Source organism: Strongylocentrotus purpuratus, unplaced genomic scaffold, assembly GCF_000002235.5.
Source record: "Strongylocentrotus purpuratus isolate Spur 01 unplaced genomic scaffold, Spur_5.0 spur5_scaffold_7, whole genome shotgun sequence".
Lineage (NCBI taxonomy): Eukaryota > Metazoa > Echinodermata > Echinoidea > Camarodonta > Strongylocentrotidae > Strongylocentrotus > Strongylocentrotus purpuratus.
Window position 1 is genome coordinate 23,935,112 of NW_022145613.1, and position 24,762 is coordinate 23,959,873.

Sequence of the window (24,762 nt, forward strand, 5' to 3'; positions counted from 1 at the left end):
ACGAAATTATTGTTATCTTTTCCAAGGTTGCTAATGATTGAGTGAATGCATGAATAAGTAAATGTTTGACTGAATAAACCCCGAAATGAATAAATAAATAAATAAACATACAATATTGAACAAATTAAATTATTTAAACAAAATGAACAAATAAATAAATAAATGAAGGAAAAAAAAGGAATAATTAAAGAATAGAGAAATTCCCCACTGCACTATACTTGCGCTCTCTACATAGCAAACAATATCTAATTGGTGACCGTTGGTCACCCATGATCACATTTTTCTTCGTTAATTGAGAGCTGATTTGATGAGATAACCACCTGTCAGTGACCTTGCAACCCCTGACTAGTGTAGACGGGCTTTAAAGGAATATTAGCAACCCTTCACAAAATCTCAATGCCTATAATTTTCTTCCTCAAGAGTGCCTCTCATAGAAAATTGTAGTCCCATGTTCTTCTTCCAATTATGACACATACTCCAAACTACCAGCAACATTCCCTTGATCACCCATACATATACATACATTATACACGAACAATTAAGACAAGGACCAACGAAATTGGATAAAGAAGTCTAAGAGATGGGTTTAATTATGCGGGTACACTCTCTGCTGGTAGTGCAGTTGTTGAAGGTACATGCTGAATCATTGTACAACTAGGTGCGCCAGGGGAGATATCGACACAGCGCCTTGCAGAGTTGAACCGCAAGTGGGTGAATTTGAAGAGAAAGGAGACGCTAGATTTATACGAAAATATTTCAGTTTTTTTTAGTCCTTCTCTGGGGGAAAATATTTCGTCTGAAGCATTACATCTCATTAAAAGTGTTGATTCAGTGCTACTATTATCGTGCCTAATTTGCACAATGTGTGTACAATTTGCATAGCTGTCATTCATCAGGGCAGTCTCATGATCTGTATCGGCTTCTAGATCAGGAAGGAGTACCCATTGAAGTCGATCCGACATTGTGAGGCATTTCGTTAAAACATTCTCAATTATTTCAGAAATTCTTTTTGAGAGTTAGCGCAGTTAGGGAGTCAAATGGATCGTCGGATAGACGAATCACCGTTACTTGGAGGAAAGAGCCTGAATGGCAATGGAATCCAGCGAATTCGTAATCCGTCGTCGATCAGCGTTCCGCCACAGCTACAGCTGACGTTGTCGTGGAAAGATCTCGTGGTCAACCACCATCCCACTCGCGGGATCATTGGACGACTGCGTGGGGAAAGACCGCCGCCAGTGAAGAGGATTCTGAAAGGAGGTAAGACAGTGCTCGTTACGTTTGAGTTTGTATCGTGTGATTGCTCAGTGGAAGAGCAGTGGTCTCGTTAGCGGGAGGTCCTGGGTTCGAAACCAATTTGATGTGTTTTCGCCTTTAGTTAAGGCATTAAACCTCATTACAAAGTCACATGGAGAGGGTTTAAAGCCGTCCGTCCTCTGGTGACATACTTACAAGCATTAACATGCTTTCTTAGAAATCGGGTACAACTAACGAACCAACTTCACCCCGTCCTTCCCGTCCACTCTCCTCCCTCCCTTATTCTCTCTCCCTTTCCTACTCACTCTTCCCTCACCCCCTCCTAATCCCGTGCCCCTCTTCTTTCTTGGATACTGGGGAGTGGTACAAAAGCCAGTAGGTTCGAACTCCGAGCTGCCTGCAAAGCAATATGTTAGAATATAAAAACAATATCGTAGATACGCTGCCATGTCCGTTTTAGGCAAATGCATGACTTTGGGTGATTTTATTTTCCTAGAATTAGAATTCATCCTTCGTGACCTCTCTATTTTAATCAATTTCCATATGTTTATGTGGTCTATATCTTCTTCCTTTCCTCCTTATTCTTCTTCTTCTTCTTCTTCTCTTTCTTCTTCTTCTTCTTCTTCTTCTTCCTCTTCCTCGTCTTCTTCTTCTTTTTCTCTTTCTACGTCTTCTTCTTCTTCTTCTTCTTCTTCCTCCTCCTCCTCATCTTCTTCTTTCTTTTGTTCTTCTTCTTCTCTTTCTACTTCTTCTTCTTTACAAAGTGTATCCTTCTTCTTTGAAGATTATCACACTGCCGAGTAGCGTGCAAGCAGTTAGTATAGCACAACCGGGCTAACATGTAACGGATTTAATATAATTTACAAGTCCATATGTTTCAAATAGGCCTTGTACGTAAAAAACGAAATATATCCATAAAAAGGATCAGGCGTCTCTCCTAATCTACCTTAGATTGCATACTTCATTATTTTCATATGCCCAAATGCATAAAGAGAAATCTCCCGCTCCTCTGGGCCTATCCGCCCGCCATTTGCGGCCATTAAAGGGCGTGTTCGAATTTAACCTTAGTAATTGCTGCAGCTTTAAAACGCACTTCCGGAATTTGTACTGGCATCAACCAGGATATATTTGAAGTTTGGGTTATACTTGGGCTTATAAGTACACGGTTATATTTTCAGTGCGTTTATCGTTTTATTATACCCGCATTTCTTATGCCTCTTATTGTGCCTCGTCATCGGGGTTGTAGGCCTACTCGTAAACAGAAATGTCGTCGGCTTATGAAGAAAACAAAAGCTGTAAAATGTTGTCATGCATTATGAATTGACAATTTGTCATTAATATACAATTGCTCTCATTTCCTTTATTTTAAAACAGGAATTGTGCATTGTGTTCAATTGGTTCATTCTTTGTTTTCTATCTTACTTCCCTAAGGCTTGCAGTCCTTCCCCTTTCTATAACCCCCTTTTCGCTGTATACTTAGCTGATGTAATTTTTCTTTTGCTTTGAAGCATCTTCAAAATCACATCCTCTGTTATTTTCTCTGTATTGCTACTCTAAAAGAAATGTTAAAAAAGTAAATTGTATTAAAACGCTGAGTATATGACAGACATTTTACCACGAGCAGTAACTCATCTGAAATTGTATAAGTTATTAAACATGTGTGCTATAATACAGGTAGATTCAGGATTGTAAAAGTTGGATTCCATTAATATAGCTACAAAGTCTCTGCATCAGCGACTGTGTGACTAAGCATATAGCTGATCGCTTTATCCATGTACAATTTGGTTGCTGTTCCTGTTATTGTTGTAGTTGTTGTAATTGTTGTTGTTGGTGGTGATGGTTATTTTGTTTGTTTGTGATACACTTGCTTTCATGATATTAGGAGACTGTGCATAATTATGCAGGGCATACATCAGGATTGAGTCATAATGTCGTTGATTTTTAATCACTCAAGCAAATTCTGCAGAGTTATTTTTCAGCTATCGAAAATAGGTTTTCTGACTTTCATTTATTCGTGAAATTAATGAAAGATTGTGTTCCGCTCTTAGTGGTAAAGTTGGTGTTGTATTTGTCCTTGCTAAATGTTTCTAGTATATTGTTGCCTTTTAGGAGTCTGGTAGTGTATTCTTACTTTCACTCGTCTATGTCTCTTCTCCTTATTTTCATGATACAACTTATTGGGCTAGATGTTTATTTTATAATCATGTTCCAAAGATATTTGTAGTTCTTTAGTGTGGAAACTGAAAATATAAAACACCAGTATAGTACACTAATTTTATTTATCTTGATTTTTCACGTACAGTTAGCGGTGTAGCAGACCCGGGCACACTGACGGCGCTGATGGGTAGCAGGTAAGACTTTTGGTGTTTTTTATTTATAGTTTTCTAACATCAATGTGATGAGCGATAATAATGGAATATATATCTAAGTATCTAAATACTTTTCCCCGCCCAACTTGAAATTTAATTTCTGTTAATCATTTTTATCATGTTTCTAGATAGCCTCTTTCTAAACGCCTCTCCCTCTCTCTCTTTATTTCTCCCTCTCCTTTTCCTATCACATGTTTACATTTCTCTTTATCCTCTCCCCTATAATCCAACCTCCTCGCCTATTTTGCTTCTTCCCTACCTCCTATCTTTTCTTCTATCTCTCTTTCCCCTTCGTCTCTTATTCCCTCTCATCCCATCCCCTCTCTTTTTCACTCTCTTCCTCCTGTCTTTTTGTACAAATATCTCCCCCTTCCTTTCCTATCATTTCTTCTCCTCCCCTCATTGTAACCCCCTCTCTCTCCTCATCCCTTCATTTCTGATATATCATAGTGGCGCCGGTAAGACCACGCTTCTGAATGTCCTCAACCAGCGAGGGTTGGCGGGTCTCGATGTCCAAGGTCAGGTGTACCTCAATGGAATACCAATCAGGGAATATGGAATGCAAACTAGCAAGCTCATAGGCTACGTGCAACAACACGACATAATCCCTAAGGAACTCACAGTCAGTGAATATCTCACATTCTGCGTAAGTATCTTTTTGGAAATTCTATGATAATAATGATAGCTATAATGATGATAATGATGATAATTAATAATAGTAATAACGATAATGATAATGATAATAATAATATTGATAATAATAATCATGTTAATAACAATGGTGATAATGTTTTTTTTTAAATTCTCTCCTCACTGCCTTCTCATTTACGACACTACTCAATATCTATTACGGATAGCATATTATTATAGATCATTAACGAAGAGTGCTTCTTTAGTATTGCGATCTTTTTTTGTTCACTACAAATTTCTTGAAATTGAAATTTCATCTATGTGTAACATTACCGATTTAGCCACTTTGAAACTCCTATTGAAATGTCTAGTGTTTGACCGATTTTGTTCTGGATTTTCACCAATCTACCTCTCTGATTTTTCCACTTTCCTTTAGAGCTACTTGCTATTTGAATAAATAATGTTTGATTTGCCTATAAGTCCTCAATTTTCTTCAGCACGCATTTCACGTGTTCCTGTTTTAGGACCTGTCCAGAATCCATTTGGGACAGCTAGCTTGTCATTTCTTACGCCAACTGTTTCTCTCACTTTTCTATGAACTAACAGGCTCAGCTTACGATGTCTAAGAATCTACCCGACGTAGCTAAGGTTGCCAAGGTTAATGAAATCATAGAAGAGGTATGGAATATCTTGATTTTTTTCGGATTTCTTATGTATTTTTTTGAATTGCCAAATAAATACTAATAACGATTATAAAAATATTTATCTCTTGAAACTCATTTTTTTTTCTCTTGTCTTTTGCCGTTATGTTTCAGTTCTCATTACGTAAGTGCGCAGACACAATGATTAAAGGAAAGCAGTGTATTTCAGGAGGAGAACGAAAGCGAGTCTCGGTAGCCACAAAGGTAAGTCATCTTTGCTCTTAGGGTCATTGGGTATAACCTCAGTCACAACGCTAAACCGACTCCATAACACGTAAAACCGACCAATTCTTCACCTTTAAACCTCTAATCTCAACGCTAAACCGAATCCGAACCGATCCTAAACCGACCAATTCGATTTCATTCGGTGGAAGGTAATGTTAGTTTCGGTCTGTTGTCGGTCACGTTGGTGTAATTGGGGCATTCGGATAAGTGGTAATTAATACATCATTCACAACACCAAACCGACTCCAAACTGATCCGAACCGACGATTCTCTCTTATTCGGGATAATGTAATTTTTGCTCAGTCTGGTGCCGGTCTCGGCGGTATGGCAGAGGTGTACGGATTACCGGGTTATACCTCTTTCACACCTTCAAACTGACTCCAAACCCATTCATAACCGACCGATTCTTGGCAATTAAGTGTAATGACACTTATGTTCGGTCAGTTGTTGGTCTGGGTTGATCTTACTGGTGTCACTGCATGTAATGTAATGCATAACTTTTTTCGTTCGGTCTGGTTTGGGGGTTGGCATCGGTTTTTATTGGTGTGACTACTACTAGTCACACCATCAAACCGACTCCAAACCGGTTCTTGGCCCTTAGGCATAGTGTATAATCAATTTTTGTTTGTCTGTAAGCAGTCCTGTGTCGGCCTAATCGGTGTGACTGTGGCATCAAGCTGAGCTCTTTCATTTTATGCGAAACAAATCATTCCGGTCATTTTAACAAAAAAGTAATAGGCCTAGTTAAATAACAATTTATTCAGTCAGGCATGTTTTGGATAAAGTTGGTAGTACATAACTTTTGTACGGTTTTCGCCAAAGGCAAAGTATTAACTCTGGTTCCATTTCAAGGTTCCTATTTGAAGGGGAAAAAACGAGATTATAGAAAAGTATTATTATAGTATGAATATGTCACATAAGATAGTATATTTGAAATATATTAGATTGATTCAACTCTAGTAATTAAAAACAAATCTCATATCTAAAAAAAAAAATTCCTTTAATATAACGTTTATTTAAAAAAATCTAAGTCAATTTTATAATCATTTCGGATGAATATCACCCACCCACTTTTATCACCTGATATCTAAAGTCATCCACAGATAACCCTAATAACCTCTTCATGTTACCATAGCTGTTTGCAGAGCCGAAGTTGCTGTTCCTGGATGAGCCGACCACAGGTCTTGATTCCTACATGGCTGCCCTTCTGGTAAACAATCTTAAGTCTCTGGCTGCACAGGGCTACAACATCATTTGCACCATCCACCAACCTTCAACTGAAGTCTTCAACCTGTTTGATCAGTAAGTTTATGGGTTTTGTTTTTGTTTTTGTGTGGGGGGGGGGGTTCCTATCAAGATGTCAATCATTTTGCTAATCTGGTTTTTTACAACCACGATCCGTTGGGGCTGTTGTTTTGGCAGGCATTATGGTTGGAGATCTTAAGGTTTAAGAAGAGGCTCATACAGACCTAACCGTTGCCGTATTGACGGATGATCCGCCATTCAAAGACATTGGGTGGTATATTGGATTTTAGAATTAAGATAAAAAGAAGGTGTGCAGTGCGTCCCACAAAAAACGAAACCGAAAATTATCGATGTTTTATCTTAACGCAATCACGATTATAATTGATAACAGACACAAGTCATATTTGTAAAGCTTAGATCCTCCTCTTTAATTTGATGCAACTCATATAATCCATATTTCACACATGAGTGAATAAAATGAATTTGAAGAGAGGAAAACAAAAAGTCATTTGGCGGACGGTATCTGAATTTCAAAGAGAAAATCACATTTCTAGAAAGTTGAGTTTCTGCCCTTTCATATGACACCTCAGTCAGGAAAAAAGAGCTAGGAATAAAAAAAGTTCTGTTTGTTTAAAGTAGTGCTTGCATTTCCATAATTTTATTAAACGAATTCGTTTTCACTGGCTGTCTGCTGTAGCAATAAACGAAGTTAACAAAAGACTTAACTCCGTTTCGTTGACAATCAGCCGTAGACGAAAGACTTCATGCATGGCTGAATGTTAATAAAACGGAGTTAAGTCTTTTGTCAATTCTGTTTGTTGCCACGGCAGGGAGCCAGTGAAAACGAATTCGTTTGATAAAATTATGGAAATGCAAGCACTACTTTAAACAATCAGTAAACAATCAGAACTTTGTCATTCCTTGCTCATTTTTCATGATTGAGGTGTCATATGAAAGGGCAGAAACTCACATTCTTAGAAATGTGATTTTCTCTTTGAAATTCGGATACCGCCCGCCAAATGACCTTTTGGTTCCCTCTCTTCATATTCATTTTAATCACTCATGCATGAACTAAGCATCATATTAGTTGCATCGGGTGAAAGAGGAGGATCTAAGCTTTACAAGTATGTGTCATTTATGAATTATAAATGTGACTAAGTTATGATAAAACATCGATAGTTCTCGGTTTCGTTTTTTCTGGGACGCACTATTATAGTGTGTGGTCGATATATCAGAAATCGACCGGCCGGCATACTTGATGCAATAGAATTGTTTGTTTCTTTGATTTTCATGTCTGCATGATTTAACATAATGATAAGTAATGTACAAATGAAGTTAGGTACATATTATTACCAAAAGTCAAAATACATATACAATGATTTCATAATGTAAATCAATTAAATAATTATAACTTCCAGAAAACACATAATTGACAAAATCATTTCCAAATTGAAAAATGCAGGAGACCACCAATTCTAAGCTAGAGCTTAAACGTGATGGCGGCCTCAGGTAAGGAACTGTACAAGATCGGCGATGTAGACATCATAAACTTAAGTAGGCTCCAATAACAATGGCGTACTTTAATATCTAAACTAGATTGCTTATTCTGGCTGATGGCACCATATCCTACAACGGGCCACGCGCTGAGAGTGTCTCCTACTTTAGCAGTATCGGCTACGACTGTCCCGACACCTACTCACCCGCGGATTACTTCATCGCACTCTTAGCCATCGTCCCCGGTCAAGAGGCAGGATGCCTCGACCGTGTCGGAGTAAGTCACTAGACCGTTCTTGAAGATTCGGCAGATTGCACGGGGTATATGAAGTTTCTGTAGTTGCTGAAAATGCAGCTGCCAGGGTTTTATCAGGGACATCTAAATTATATGATCATATTTCTCCTGTTCTCAAAAAGCTGCACTGGTTGCCAATCTGCAAGCGCATATAATTCAAGATCCTTCTCCTCACATGGAAGGTTGTAAATCGTTTGGCACCAAACTACTTACAAGACCTAGTTATGCCTTATACACCAGCTCGTAGTCTAAGATCATCACACCAGCATCTTCTAAAGATCCCCAAGACGCCAGTAGCCTGTGGTGAAATGGCCTTTTCAGCTGCAGCACCCTCTCTTTGGAATAATTTACCACTGAATTTGAGAATCATAACTTCCTTAGAGACCTTTAAATCCAAGCTGAAATCTTATCTTGTTTAACAATACCTGTCTTGGCACTATGACACTAACCCAAACTCTCTTATTCTTTCTATTTTCTTGTGCGCCTCCGGATAGCATTGTCTAGATAGACGGCGCTATATAAATGCCTATTATTATTAATATTATTATTAATAATTATTATTTATATTAATTATATTTTATCAATAAATGAAGACTTAGAATATGAGTGTGTATGGAAATTCGAGAAAAACATGTCCCAAATATGTCCCCTTCTTAAAGATTTGTCCCCTTCGAGACATTTAGACAATCAAAGTCAATGACAAAAAAAACGTCGTCGGTCTGACAGTGACAGTGACCGTCACGTTACTCCCAGAACCCCCCAAAACACATCCCCAGTCGGGTGGATTTAACCTCATCTAACCTTAGCTCTGAACTTTGTCAAGAGGACGTAGACTGTACATTACCAAACAAAATTGACAACATTTTCCATCGGGATATCGGTGTGAGATGCACCTCAAATCGGATCAGTTTTCCCCTTATAGCCAATGGACCAACTTTCGAGGGTCGGATGGGGTAGGGGGGGGGGGGGTCAAATCGATAAATCATGGACGATAAATATATTGTATATTGTATAGCAAAAGAAGTAGGTCAAGTCTAGAAGCGGAACATGAGACCTAATTGGTCTAGGTATTGACGCCTCGTAAAGTCCTCATTTGTATTCACTTTTTGTCATTGTAAACAGAGAATTGCGGAGGAATACAAGAAGTCATCCTATGAGACTGAGGCTCGGCGACGACTAGCCATCGATTTGAGCAGAAACGCCAAAGTCGAGGTAATACATGAAATCTGAAGTCTTCAATGTAAATTGTTTCTTTAACATAATCGCAAAGTATTCAAAAAGTCAAGCTAAGATAAGTTCAGTAGCCTTAATGCGTCACCTATTGAAATGTGCGAGCATGATATTTAGATAAGGCATAATCCCGGCAGAATATTTATATATGCAATACATTGGGGTGTTTAAATTAAAATTTGAATTGAGTTAATTTCTTGAAAGTCTTTGCGATTTCTTTCCCAAAGACTATGATCAATTCATTAATTCAATTTTCTCATTAACATGCCAATGAGGTTAGAGATTTTTAAAATTTTATTTGTTTTGGGATTCTAATGATCGAAAAAGCAAATCGTTTTCCGTATATACCATCTTGGGGCATTTCCAGATGTTGCGACATTTGATAATATCGAAAAGTCGTATATATTTCTTAGTACACGTCTCCATGCGTTAGTAGAGCAAATGGATTAAGGCCTGATCTTAATAACTGTTATTCAATCCATATTTTTTATATGGAATGAATCTTGCTATTAAGGTGCATGTTTATCAGGGATTTTTTATTAACCTATTGTCCTTAATGTGTCATTTTATTACGTTCAGGAAGCTTAAGTTCAAAGATTTTGTATGATTGTTTTTCTAAATTTATTTCCCACGGGTGCTGTTTTTCATAGGGATCCACCGGCTTGAAAATTAATCTTATGAATTGTGTATTATGATGTTAGGTAATATTATTTTTTTCGTTGAAGTCCATCGTTTTTGTTTCTTCTGTCCTTCTAATGACCTCTTCCTTAACTCATTTGTATGTTATTGGCGAATGACATGCCACTTCATTCTTTTTCTTCTCAATTCAGGATTTCGCCTATGATGATGAGGATATAGGGTATGTAACAGTAATATGAATCACTCGCATTTACTGCCCCTGAATTTGTAAACATAATTATTGTTCCGAATAAATATTTTTGTTGTCTAAAAATTCATTACACAAGTAAATTGCTATCCTTTCAGAAATAAATCATTTTTCAAATAAAAAGTGGGTATTCATACCTTATACATGATATTGCAGCGACCTCAAACATTTTAAATGCAATGAACTGCCAACTATTTATAATAATTATGTGACTAAAGTACACATTCGTTCAGAATTAGAGTATCTTACATGTACATATTTCTAAAATAAAACCTGTACACGCAAATGCTTCATGATCATGATAATCCCATTAACCATAGTAAACGTAATTAGAAGACTGCTTGATCATGTTTGAAATATCATTCTTATTTTCTTACATTTCGTTTTCGCTGGAGAGGGGGGGGGGGGGGGAGGGGTTGGTTCGAAAAACTCTTTTAATATTATATTGAACTGGTTGTATTATAAGTTCAACGACGATGGGGGGGGGGGGGGGGGTCATCAAAGGCGATTAGTTTCGACTTCTTGCAGGAGCTGACATTTGCAACAGACTTAAAATTGATAAACGATGGCGACAATAATTTGTTTAATTCCATTTTTGAGAGGAGAGGCTTTTTATCCGGACCACCCACTTTTTAATTACGCTAGTGTCATTCTAAAAATTGTCAACATTATATCCACTGTGTTTCCAGTTACCAAGCAGGATGGTTCAAACAGCTTTGGTATGTCATATGGCGAGGATTCATCTATCTAAAGAGGAATCCCGCCCTCTTGAAGACAAGATCTTTGTTCGTAGCGGTAAGAAATAAATCAAATTGTTGTGAAATTGTTGTGAAATTAGTATTTTTTGCTGTATTTACACAATCAATTCATTTTTGTTTCTCTTTTCTTCTTGTTATTAAAATTTTTTTTAGCAAGATTTTATTTAACGATTAATGAATCAATACTCTTATGTTTATTTTGAGGAGCAATTATGTGACTCGACCTCATATGAAATTTTAATTAAATCTTTAATTAAAATGTAGTATTATTATAAAAATTTCAAATCCTACGCAGAGTGGTATATTTTGACATTGAAATTTATTGTCGACCGAGGGAAATATAACGGCAACAATAACTTTATCAATCCAAGTGGATATCACACAATCTCTATCATTCGAATAGTTATCTGATTTATGATATCGGTCTTAAAAGATTAGTTTTATAATAGTAATAACTGATTTGTGTTACATATTCTTTGGGGCTAGTTCATGTGTCTTGTGATTCTGCAAATCTACTGGAACCCGAGCGGCATCTACAACCAGTCTCGAATATCTGCAGTCCGCGGTTTGCTTTATTTCTGTTGCGCAAACTTCACTTTCGTCAACGCGTCAAGGATTATGGTGGTAAGTGACACCCCGCCCCCATTTTGTATTCTCTATTTTTATATTCCCCTCTCTCTCTCTCTCCCGTCTCTCTCCCGTCTCTCTACCTCTGTATGTATTATCTATATCTTTCATTGAGGTAGGTACAATCATAAAGCGCACTTGATGAAACAAGATATTGAATGAAGGCATGTAACTCCCTAATCATCACATAGAAAAAGGGGGAAGCAGAAAGAAAAGAAAAAAGAAAGAAAAATCAAATCAAGAGTAAATTTTGTTTTGCCCTATTTAGTGGCGCATCCTGCAAAGGATGGAGCCGGTGTATGCCCCCCCCCCCTTGATTGAAGGCCAATAGAAAGTCAATATCACATGAGGATAATGTGGGTCATCTCCGCATCCTCCACGTCATCATTTGTCCGGGGGGGGGGGGGGGGTGCAAACATCATATGTATATATATATATATATATATATATATATATATTCATGATTTACCAAGTACATATTTTTTTTAACGGAAATAGAAACAACAAATAACGAGCAATAAGCGCTCTTGTTAACTTGTATCAATAATCGCGAGTTCATTGGAGATGATTTTTTGGAGATTGGTGAAAGCTATTGACTCTGATACGAGAGGTCCCGGATTGAATCCTTGCTCGGTGCTCGCATCCTTGAAGAAGGACTTGTCTCGCATTTTGTCCAACCCAACCCAGGTATATTAAATGGGTATATTGTAATGTAGGCTGGAAGAGCAGTATTACTGATGCAACACTGATGCAACATCCCTGGGTAAATAAGAAAAACGAGGCGCGATAGCTCACTTGGTAGAGCAGTGGTCTCGTAATCCGATGACCCGGATTCGAAACCAAGTCGATACGCTAGTGCCCTTTGGTAAGGCATCAATCCTCGTTACCAGGTTCCTAGGGGGGATTAAAGCCGTCGGTCCTCTAGTTGCTTACTAATAAGCATTTATGTTTTCTTAGCATTCAGGTAAAATAACCACCATTAAACTAAACTAAACTGTCCCCCCCCCCCTCTATTTTTTTTCTATCAGGTTCTGCCTCATGAATTGCCTCTGATGATTCGCGAGCACTTGGATGGCATGTATTCCTTGAGCGCCTATTTCCTCGGAACATTCATATCTCAGGTAAGCAAGCTCTACATATTGAGTGCTATTGTGCACCATTATAACAAGGTTACTCGATTTTAAAGCTCATAATTTTTAGGAACAGATAAACGGTCGAGACATGGAAAACGAAAATTAAAAAACTTTATGATTAGTGATTTAATTGTTGGTAATACAATTTGTTTAGTTAATCTTTGTCAGATTTCTTTTCGTAATTTTCACGAGTATGTGTCTCGAAGTTTTCTATTTCCCCTTTTAAAATATTTTTATAATCTAAGATAATAATTTTGTAATAAACCAAATAGCATCATATAGTCCGATGTCTATAAAGAGTCATATCATTTTGCTGACTTGTGTATATACGTAGATTTAAGTACGGAATACTCAATTTAGTTTCTCATCGATGGTATGCATAAATCATTGAAGTAACGATGAAAGGTTTAAGTTGAGTCGTGTTCATGTGATTAAGTTTAACTGAAAATTTATTTCGAAGCCATTGGGACAGATTGATTCTGTAGCAGGCCTACATAAGAAATGTAGACATGAAATAGACACAGTGATGCTTAATAAAAACCTGCTCGCACTGCAAACGGAGCTATGGGACTATATAGTTATGTAGCATGAAAGTTTGGTCCAAACTATCCAGACTTGTTTTCTTTATATTTCGAATATAAGGGTTTTGGAAGAACAATCCTTTTCAGGGGACATTCCTTTAATGATATTCGTCCGAACCGCATTGAACATAACGAGAGAGTTCAGAAGTTATTCCTCACTTTTATCACCGTCTCTTTTGCATCTGCATGAGTGCAATCAAAATTTAACAGGAACAATCAATATATATAAATAACACTTAAGCAACAACTTAAGAATTATCAGCCTAAGGCACTTTCAATATCTTTGTGCGTCACCTACTGAATGTGTGAACATGACAATGACGTATTATGTCACCCGAATATGATTTCCATGGGACATACATAGGGCATATAAACTGCCCTTGAGTTGAATTTTTTCTTAACGATTGTATCGTGTTGAATTGAAGAACATTTTATTTAATAAGAAATTAATATTCATGCTCTTCTTCTGCTTCTTCTTCAGTGTTCCATTGGTATAACATTGATGGTCTTATCTGTGACGTTAGTGTATTTCCTTGGTGGCCTGGAGGCCCGTGTCGATACGTTCTTCACCTGTCTTCTTGTCCTCATGTTCTCATACCTCATCAACGTCGGTTTCGGTGCGTTCACACCAACTTTTGTTTAAATCGGATTGAAGTGAATTTGCGAGAAAAAGAATCATTAAAATGCAAATTTTCTTTCTTTTTGTCCGTTCACACTTACGTTTTGTTTGATTTGATTTAGGTGAACTTACGGAATAGTCACTGTCATGTAAACGTGATTGTAAATTGTTGTTGTGTGAGTGGGGGGTGTTCACACTTACTTTTGGTTGAATTAGATTTGATTAAATTCATTAAAATAGTCACCAAGATGGAAAACCTTGTTGTTTGTTATACTGTTCTTTAACCCATTTCCTAGTGGAACCGGGTGGCTCCTGTATTAAGCCTATGTGAATGTGAGAATCCAGTAGTCAACGGGTTAACACTTACTTTTGTTCAAATTGGATTTCATATGAAACAGTGATTGAAATGCAAACGTCAAGCTTATGTCTGTTTATAACCCCCCAAAATATAAAACTCATATAATACATAATGTTTAAAAAAAAACATACGTTTTCAATATTTAGCAAAGTGTACCTTGAGTCACTTTAATTCAGTACTGAAATTATTGAATTTCTGTATTTCCCGTCGGCGAAGTGATCGAAATCATTTATCAATTTTTATTCAAATAACCTGTTTTCAAATTTAAAACATGTTATGGGCCAGCTAATTGTGCTGAGCAAGTCTTGCATTCTTAGAAATCGCCGATTTAATTTAATCAGATTTTATCATATCCTTTTTAATTCACAGTTGCAATGCAGTCGGTTATTTGGGAGAAACCTCACCGAGCAGTCACTCTAACAACCCCTCAGATCTTCTTCATGAATATCCTCGGTGGGTTCTACATCAACCCGACGTAAGTTAATTCACTGGCATAGCCTACGTCTACTCATGGGGGGGGGGGGGGGGTGGTGAGTGGGGGTACTGAAGCGATAGAGGGCGATAGATAGATAGCGCTGCTTGGTGGCGAACATCAGTGTCGTTGAAAAAAGAGAGTTTGGCCAATTCGGTTCGAGATGGGCTCAATATGGCAAAGACTGGGCAAAGAACAAAACAAAAGGATATAAGCCGTGTTGTGACCAGCTCTGGATATAGGTAATTTTGGCTAACACCATTGGTTTTCTGTTATATTAAACGAAGAATAATTTCTGTTATAGTGACAGATAATCAATAAATTGAATTCATTTTAGTTTTACAATTTTTAAATGAAATGGGAATTAAGGCTACTGAATATCAGTAGGAAGAGTGCAGGAGACAGTCCAGGCATTTTCTTTTCGCCTCCTCTTTTCCTTCACCCTTTCACCAAAACAAATCTCACTTTTTGAATTAAAATATTTCAGCCATTTCACTTGGGTTATGCAAATTTTGGAGCGCGAATATGGAATTATTTTATTTCTTTAATCTCTTTTTAAAATTTTGTATTTGTTATTTCTCACACTGCATACAATTGGTTCTTTCTAGGTCTATCCCGGTGTACATCAAACCTTTCCAGTACCTGGACTGGTTACCTTGGGCCTATGAAATTCTGAACATCAACCAGTGGAAGAATGTCGACGATATCGGTTAGTAGAAACCTGCAAATTACAGATTTAACAATTAAACCATCCAATCGCAGAGGTCTCGTGGCCTAGTGACAAGGGACGGTGGATTGCAAGGTACATGGTTGAAGTGCTAGCCATTTCAATAGCGTTGCTGCTACTTACTTCATTCACTGAGACATTATTCTGATTTTGCCTTCCGTAAGTCAGTATACCTGGAAGGGTTTTCCATGAAAGGCACCGTTGCCTGAACGATTGCCGGAGCTAAAGACAAAGAAAGTATAGTAATAGGGACATTGGAAGATGTACTGAAGCAGTACTTTACCATATAGCTCCCTTTAGTCTTATTTGACAACGCCCCCAGAGTCCAGCAGCCTATAAACATGTTAAAATCGTTAAAAATTCATTTTTTGTTTAAACGAAAAGTGCATCCACCCCGACGTACGTTATCACTAGCTCTTTCATTGGAACCCTCATGTCCCATTGACTTTTGAAAGTTTACCCACCGTAATTTGGTCAAAATAGGTCGCCAGCTCGCCATTGCCTATATAACACATGTACAACAAATACAAACTTTGGACGCAATTTACCACTCGATTGTCCCACCCCCCCCCCCCCACTCAGTGTTATTTAGGGTACGCATATTCTTGTTCCCTCTTTTTGAAAGCAACCCCTATCTGAGGACTGCCATCTTTTCCGAACCCCCCTTTCGCGGGCCTTTCGCGGGCTTTTCCTGCGTTGGAGACCCCCCGAAATTCGGAAAAAAGCTCAATGTACCCCCCTAAATTCGGAAAAATGCTCAATCTACCCCCCCCCCCTAAATTCGAATAATTTCTCAGGAGTCCAAAGAGATGAGAGAAAAAAGAAAAAAAACACCCCCTTTTTTTTTTTTTACAATTCTCGGGCCGGACTTTGTCGCACGAAAAGTACCCCTTTACCGGACATTTTGGTAACACGCATGCGGTCATTCCGACTCCGGAGTGGGGGGGGGGGGGGGCGGGTCGATTATAAGGTAATAAGTTAAGCAAACCAAGTATAAGAAGCATGAATTATCATAGATCATTCTGATTTGTTCATTATGACCATTTTCAGCCAACCCCCACCGTTATTTTTCCATTTAGTATAGGCAAGCATTTTGCCGAGGTAAGCAAAACATGAATATTCATGAACACCATGGACTATTTGATTATTAACAGAGGGTTGCAATTGTGCACCACATCAAACTCCCCTACTTTCAGTCAAGTATTTCATTGTGTTATGTAGTTTGGTAGGTTTATTTTACTAACTGTTTAATTATCAGATATAAATGATAGTTTAAAGATATGGAAAATATTCTTGTATTTTATATTTAGCAAAGTAATCTCACATAAAAAAAATCACTATCAAGTTTGTGCTGGCGAAAATGAGACAACCGGGGTATATTTCGCAACTGCGGTCCTCACATATACCCCTACTTGCTTCCAAATTCGAGGTAAACTCACAACTCCCTCGAGCAGATGCCTTGCAACCGCTGCGTGATGTGTTGATGTGTACTGCGACAGGCGCCTCTGCAGACCACCGGAAGTAGACCGTGCGATACTCGCAAAAAGACCTTGCGATGTTGTTTTCAAAGAGCGGTCATGACGAAAGCATGTGTGAGGTGTATTTATCAAAATCGTAGCCTCAATCAGAAAAAAGTTGGACATGTCCAACATTTGCTTTGCGTGCTTTTGCGCGAGTAAAATAAACGTGCAGACCGTGCGTCCGACGTTCGGGTAGACTGTAGGGCAAGTCACTATATTGTGTTGTTTCGTAGTCCCATCAGTGGCAGTCGACCAAACCAGTATGAAAATATAAAGAAAATTATTACAAACATATTTACCGTTTGTTCTCCTCATTTTCTTTACGGTTTTTCGTGAAAACTAATTAAAGATAATAATTATGTTTCCTCCTAATAATCGTGGGTAATATCCCGGGAAATCGGAGGTGTGTCCAATTCAACCAATCACGAGGCGGGATTTTCCCTACGTCATTGTCCTCGTTCGCTACATAAAAACATCTAACAACCATAACGGAGAATGACACCGATGAAGTTTCGTCACCGATACAGAGATAAAGAGGTGTTTTATTCACTTCCCGACTGTGGATGATGTCGTTTTGAAAGAATTTACAGACACAAAATGGTCCAAAGCTTTTGCTTCTGCTGAGATTTTGAAAAATACGGACGGAGAAAAGAGCAAAATTGCGACGGATTTCCTTGCCAATGTCGCCCGTATTGAACCGTATACAGCGACAGTGGCAGTGGTGCATTGCAAATGACAATGTTGTAATTTGCGCTGCACTGGTACTGTCGCTGTATGTATACGGTTCAATACCGGCGACATTGGCAAGGAAATCCGTCGCAATTTTACACTTTTCTCCGTAAAATACCTCGAGATTCTAACAAGACTGAATTTGAAGGTGAGTTTCAATTTCTTTGTTTGCAATAACCATGATAACCCAGCAAAAATTAAGGCCCTGCCTTTGACTTTGATCTAGATCTAGCCTCATTAAAAAAAAAAACAATTAGAGAATAGAGTCTAGAATCTAGACCCTCTAGACTCTAGGCTCTAGGCTCTAGGCCTAGATTTAGGCCCTTCATTCATGCATGATGGAGCTTGAATGATGAAGTTTGTCAGTTGATTGAATAGTTTACAATGCCTCTGTGAGTTGACATCAATTTTGTTTGTTATGTCATTGATGTAATCATGTACGTACATGTAGACCCTCCTTAGCTGTAAATTATAATAGGCCTAATGGAAACGAAAAAAATGTCGAACAAGTTGGACGCATTGAGCCAGGCTTTACTTAACTTTAGACATGCCTTCCTAGTTAGTTTAACTTATTGTCCTGGTCAAAACAGCATTATTTTAAACTGGTTTATATTTTAATGCTGGGATGTGGTGTGTTGTTTACATTTTTTGTAATCAGTGCATGAAGTCATTATAGTTGCACACTAGGGATCAAAATACAAAGCCTATTTAGACAAGGGGCACTTTTTCTAACATGAAGATAGACATGGCGGCTGTCAAGCTATCAGTATCAACAATTTTAATTTTAAAATAGAAAAGAAGGCGAAGCTATTGCCAATTTTCGAAATGACTTATAGACTAATATGAATTTTTGTTTTTGAAACATTTAAAGAATTTTCAAAAGACGCCAAAGCTATCTGAAATTTTTGAAATGACAGCGAAGCTATCACCAATTTTTGATATGAGCTTTGTTTTTGACCTAGTGTTTTATATTCTTTTTCCCCCAGATCTGATATCCCTTCACAACCTAAGAAGCTGTGTAGGAGTCTACAATCTCGGCGCTCATCTGCCAGCTTCGATTTGTTGGACCTATTTGAGACCATCAGCATAAAATCTACGCGTTCATATTGAGCACTAAATGTATGCAATATTTTTTGCTGTTTATCAGCAGATTTTTCAACATTAACTGGTTCTATTGATAACAACAAATATATATGATAAAATTAAAATGAACAAAGGCAAGATCATTGTGAATCTTTTTCTCTGATATTTCTTATTCAATTTGGGGATTAAAAAAAAAGATTTTTATATCCCTATGGTTCCTTTGTAAATTATGTACAAAATAACCAACCTTTCATGAATAGACATATACAAATGTATGGGTCGACTGGGGTGTTTTACATATACATTATGTGCACCTGTAATATAAGAATATACTAAATATATGTACAGATATAATTTCAGAGCTGGAAAAATGTTTTTTTTAGATGCCAAAATTAATCTCCCAAGGTTTGATGGTTACAAACTGTTCCAATTTTTATTTCATCAAGAGGCAAACATTTTCCTTCAAATGTCAAGGAAATGATGTCCTACAGTTCCCTATTTATTCCAGACTTGATAATTATATTGATTAATTGATAAGAATTGTATCAAGGAAAGCAAAATGAATTATTTTGCTAACAGTAATATTACAGGTAATCACTTACAGTAATGTACTATTGTACTTGCATTGCATGCTCATTTGTTTCATAATAATAATAATAATATGGACATTTATTATTTATTATGCATACATGTATTTTGCCATGTTGAAGCATTGCCAAGATTTATAGTCAAATATAAAACTTTATTACGTTCAAATATATGGGTCGTTTCAAACTTTCCATCACACTCTTTGGACACTTGTTGTAATCGAAATATGTAAAATTTATGAATTCCTCAACAGTAACAGCTTTTTGGCAATTTTTCTATCAACATATTTTAGGACATTTTCTTTGAACCAAAAAAAAGACAACAAATGACTAGACACATCTTATCAATGTTTCATAATTTATTTCAATTTCATCAATATTTATGTAAAAACTGTTAACAATCTTTGCAGTTCAAGTTAAATTGCATTTGTAAATTACAACATACATGTACCATAGTTCTGATTTCACTGGCAGTGGCAAGTACCGGTATTAGAAAAAGTACCCGGTAATAAGCTACTTGTAGATAAATGTCATTGACAAAATGGTAGTATGGTAATACATTTTACGTAATGAATGAAATCAAATTAAACAGAGAAGAATATAATTTATTTGGCAGTTTTGGTATGAATTTGTTGTTAGGTTTCTCTTTGAAATTTGTATTGTTCTGAACTGATGCTATATGCAGACCATGAGCAGTGTTGCTAGTACTACCTAGTATTAGTATTAACAAAGTTTTGAACAGCAATATATTTTTCGGGGAAGTGGAAAATAAACTAAAAGCAACAATATTGATGATTTGATTGGAAGGAGTTTGCACAGTTGATGAAACTCAATAAGACATGTTGAATATAATAAGGTAACATATGATGAAGGAGAGTGGAAGAGTAAGGAGAAAACAACAGGGGAAGAAAAAGAGATTTTTAAGAGGAGACATGAGAACAAAAAACGTGTGTGATGAGAGAGAGAGAGAGAGAGAGAAATAGAGAAAAAGGAAGAGTTAAATGAGTGACATGAATATACAAACAGATGGTAACTTAAACAAGATGCAAGAAATTACATAACTTGGGCTTAACAAAACTCGTCTTGATGACGTGCTGAAAAAAAAAAAAAAACACATGGAAAATTGCAATTAGTGTTTTCAAGTTCACCAACAGCATAAATATAAATTAATTGCGCAGAAAAATCACACCCGAACAGTATCATAGAGGTCCCAAATAAATTTTTTGCAAAAAATAATCAAGAAATAGCAAATTTGAATGCCTTTTGAATCAGCAAAATGGCTATTTTACCAGAGTTGGCGCTAGTCTTTTTCAAGGAAATCTTGTTAAAATCCAATAAAACTAATTAGCGGATTAAATTAATTGCGCAGAAAAATCACACCTGAACAGTCTCATAGAGGTCTGAAATAAACATTTTGCAAAAAAGAATCAAGAAATAGCAACTTTGAATCAGCAAAATGGACTATTTACCATAGTTGGCGCTAGTCTTTTTCAAGGAAATCTTGTTAAAATCCAATTAAACTAATTAGCATATTATCTCATCAACGGGTGTACGAAATTTGGAGAACAAGGTGTTTTCTCATCAGCAACTTCATCACAATCATTTGATATAGTTAGTTTTCTCTGCCAAAGATGGGACTACGAAACTTTTTTTTTAGATGGTTAACTGGCCCTTGCCCCACAGTCTAGGGTTTCCTGCACAATTAAATCAAGCGTAGCCAAGATGCAGAGGAGGGGTGCACGGCCAGTTGTTACAATGGCTTTAGTTATGCACAGGAAGCAGCGGGAATGTAGGCCTAATGACGTTCTTGTATATTAGTGTGGTACGGTATGTCACTGTAACAGCTCCCGTAGGAATTTTGTGCCAAATTTGATTTTTTTTTTTTTGTTGCATTTTTGGATTCATTGGGGTCCAAGCTATCAGAAATTGATGGGGTTCAAATTTTCCCGAAGACACCAAATTTCCCTATTGCCAATATGGACCCCCAGGAAATGAAGGAGGGGTCTGAAAATTTGAACCCCATCATTTTTGGCCAATTGGGACCCTTTTGAAGCCAGAACAGCTCCAAAAAAAAAAATCAACTTTGGCAAAAAAATCCTACGGGATTACATACCATACCGCACTATATGGCTCAGAAACGTTATAATCAAACTTTTATCTATCGTGCTTTTTTTTGTTGTTCTAGAGTGTGAATGGTCTAACCCATCAGCATGTTCAACCACGGGCGAAGACGTCATATACAGATACGGATTTTCACCAGTAAGTAAATCCTCGTTTTTTATATGACATTTCGATAATAATAAAAGTAAAAGCGATTCATAGAAAAAAACCCACTTTGTTTGCAACATGAAACGCTATTGACTATTTTGTTTCACATGTTGTAGTGTTCATTATAATAATAATATCTGACGATAAATACAGTTGAGTATATTTATGGGATTATCTTTCTTTTTTTTTGGTGGTATTTTTACTCTTTATTTTCTCTCTTCACGGTATTATAGTTATAGTAAATTTGAAAAAAACGAATGGCAGAATCGTACATGAAACCTTAACATTTTCCTTGACCACGCTCAGAACGCGGGAGGGCCCATGGTCCTAAATTTGATTTCTTCTTTGAATTCACCCCCTCTCTCTCTCTCTACCCCCCCCCCCCCCGTCGCTCCCTCTCTTTCTGTCTATGTATTTCCCTCTCGCTTCTATCTCTCTCGATTCTGGCTCTCTATGCTTTTTTTCTGTCTGTCTGTCTCTGTCTGTCTCCCTCTTTTAATGGTCAATGGTTGTCCCTAATTTTACTTCTGCCCCATCCTCTATTAAATTACCCTTCTCCGATATTACCACTCTTTACCCCCATCCCTTACCCGATTACAGTCGAACCAGACTGTGGACTACATCATCCTCTGCAGCCAACTGGTTTTCTACCACTCCCTAACGCTCATCATTCTCAAACTCAAGATGAAGTACAAGTGGTCGGGCTAAAAGGAACAGTGCTACACAGAAGACGACAAACTATGGTCGCTGACCAGTACTGTTAGTCTTAATCAGTTCATGAATTATATTGATGTTAATTTCAATATTATATGTATTTCTCATTATTTATGAAATTCAGTCTATGTATAACTTAGACAAAATAGGTTACTATTAAGTTCAGTAGTATTTGCATTATTCACTTCATAATATCTTATCCGGACATCATTTTAGCTCGAATTAAAAAACAATCTATTTTGTTTTTCCAGCCGCATTTTGGCTCTTATAAAGATTCAATAAGAATAATAATTTTACCTATAGAATAATACATGCTGTTATATTATGAATTTATTTCTAATATTTATGTAACGCCTTCATGAAGCCTTGTTCAGATATGACGAGGCGAATTCGCGTTTTTTCCCCTTCTTTTTGTACACACTCTCTCTCTCTCTGATGATAACGAAAAGTGTTATACGTTTCACATGTTTGTCTCTTAAACACAGAGCTTGGTGAATGCGCGGAGCGTGTGTGTGTATATTGGATTTTTTTTTACAGACGTGTAACAATCAGAAAGACGTGACTCGATTTCTAACCTGCGTCCTCAGCTGAATCATTTTGTAACTTCCATTGTTAGCTGGATTACAGGCGCACGCCACAACGCCTAGTTAACCTGTTGACTACTGAATTATCTAATTCCCATAGACTTAACACAGGGACCACCAGGTTCCAGTAAGCAATGGGTTAACGCAGTTGTTGCTCATTCTTTAGCAAAAACCGCGGTGGCTTTTTTTAAAAATATTTTTTTACATTGGTTTACCGCGTCATATCTGAACAAGCCTTAATATTTTGCAACTATGTAATTTTGCATTGGCTAAATATATTTAATTGTTAATCTTTCACAATTCAGCCACTGGCTGCCTTTAAAGGATAATAAAACCTTCAATCAATCAATCAGTCATTCAAGTCAAATTTATTTTTTACAGTACGTCAGATATCACTTCTTATATGTTAATATATATCTGATCATTGATTTTAGTCGATAGACCTTCTATATCGAGCTTTTATCGGACCAAAATATGAAGTGGAAAGACACAACTAACGACAATCTATGTTCAGAAACCTATAATACTTGGTGACGTATGCGGCACCAAATACCAAATACCTTGGACTGGCCCAATTCGTATAATGCTATCCACATGATAAAATGACAATATAAAACTGGACGAAAAAATAATGTATATATTAAAGGTAAAGACCAGTAATGATCATGCGATTGCATTGAGAAAGAAACGTTGTGGAATCAATCAGAAAAGGTTGATCATCTAGCATCTAGCATCTGCAAGGTTCTGTAATCATCAAAATGATAAGAAATTTGGCCCATTCTTTGTAAAGTTACAAGCACTATACACAGAAAGATGTATATGGGACTACCCTATATCTCTCACAGACCATGAGAGAAACAACTTTACCAAATATATGAATTAGTAGGCGGTTTCCCGGCAAATTTTTTATCAACATGTATAAGTCAAAACATATTCTTTCACATGATTCGTAATGAGAGCTTCCATTTCATTTTTTGAAATTGGGGCGTTTCCAATACTGGTCTTTACCTTTAATAATGGCCTCATTCAAATTGTATCTCGACTAATTCATACAAAAGTTATGCATGCCTCCTTTTTTTTATGTTCGTTGCCTTCTCAAGAATATTATGAATACATATCATTACATTATCGTAAAGAAATTATTTATCAATATTAAAGTTTGAAACTTATGCCATGGTACCATTTGAATGTGAAAATTACAAAACAGAGAATTACAAAGGGATTTAAAAAAAAACTATGAATTAACTGCCTATCGTTGATCATGTTGTAGTTAAGCCTATCTGCACTAGTTTGGCAAGGAGGGATAAGACCCCCCCCCCCCTCCTGCGTGGTCACTGACAGGTGGTTATCTCATCAAATCAGCTCTCAATTAACATAAGAAAAAGGGGACCGTGGGAGGACAGCGGGTACCGCGGCGATGTTTGCTATACAGAAGGCGCAAGTAGCTACAAGCAGTGCAGTCCCACTTTAAGGAAACCATGTAGTGTAATAATTGCAGAATATTCAGATTAGTTAAATTAGTTCTGCCAATTTTTCAGGCCTCTTTCCCCTCACTCCTCCCTTGCGAAAGGGTTCCATCCCTTTCTTATCGATTTCTGTCTATTCTAGTGTAAATGTCATAACGAGTCTGCCGGGCCTTACTAATTGAAGTTATGAAATGAAATGTTACAAAA

The 24,762-nt window shown here is 37.1% G+C and overlaps 1 protein-coding gene and 2 long non-coding RNA genes across 3 annotated transcripts; 2 read left to right on the plus strand and 1 right to left on the minus strand.

Annotated features, from left to right (window-relative positions):
- The first annotated feature begins 638 nt into the window (after window positions 1-638).
- LOC590101 (protein white) lies at window positions 639-23,151 on the plus strand. Its single transcript, XM_011671085.2, has 17 exons — window positions 639-1,257; window positions 3,557-3,605; window positions 4,074-4,269; window positions 4,860-4,931; window positions 5,069-5,158; window positions 6,315-6,481; window positions 8,021-8,195; window positions 9,336-9,425; window positions 10,274-10,302; window positions 11,019-11,124; window positions 11,574-11,711; window positions 12,743-12,835; window positions 13,910-14,045; window positions 14,775-14,880; window positions 15,486-15,586; window positions 21,709-21,782; window positions 22,392-23,151. Exons 1-17 carry the CDS (start codon window positions 1,038-1,040, stop codon window positions 22,497-22,499), a joined length of 1,950 nt encoding a protein of 649 aa, XP_011669387.2. The 5' UTR covers window positions 639-1,037; the 3' UTR covers window positions 22,500-23,151.
- On the plus strand, window positions 17,321-20,127 carry LOC115919748. The gene is made up of 2 exons (XR_004062000.1): window positions 17,321-18,001; window positions 18,840-20,127. It is a non-coding gene; the product is annotated as an uncharacterized LOC115919748 (long non-coding RNA).
- LOC115919747 lies at window positions 23,030-23,723 on the minus strand. The gene is made up of 2 exons (XR_004061999.1): window positions 23,234-23,723; window positions 23,030-23,157 (listed from the first exon to the last, which is right to left on the minus strand). It is a non-coding gene; the product is annotated as an uncharacterized LOC115919747 (long non-coding RNA).
- Between the last annotated feature and the right edge of the window lie 1,039 nt (window positions 23,724-24,762).

Excerpts from the sequence above, each read along its gene's own strand:
- LOC590101 (XM_011671085.2), top strand. The coding sequence starts at position 1,038 with ATGGATCGTCGGATAGACGAATCACCGTTACTTGGAGGAAAGAGCCTG. Across the intron at positions 14,046-14,774 it reads CCTCATCAACGTCGGTTTCG|TTGCAATGCAGTCGGTTATT; the intron begins GTGCGTTCACAC and ends TTTAATTCACAG. Across the intron at positions 15,587-21,708 it reads GAAGAATGTCGACGATATCG|AGTGTGAATGGTCTAACCCA; the intron begins GTTAGTAGAAAC and ends TTGTTGTTCTAG.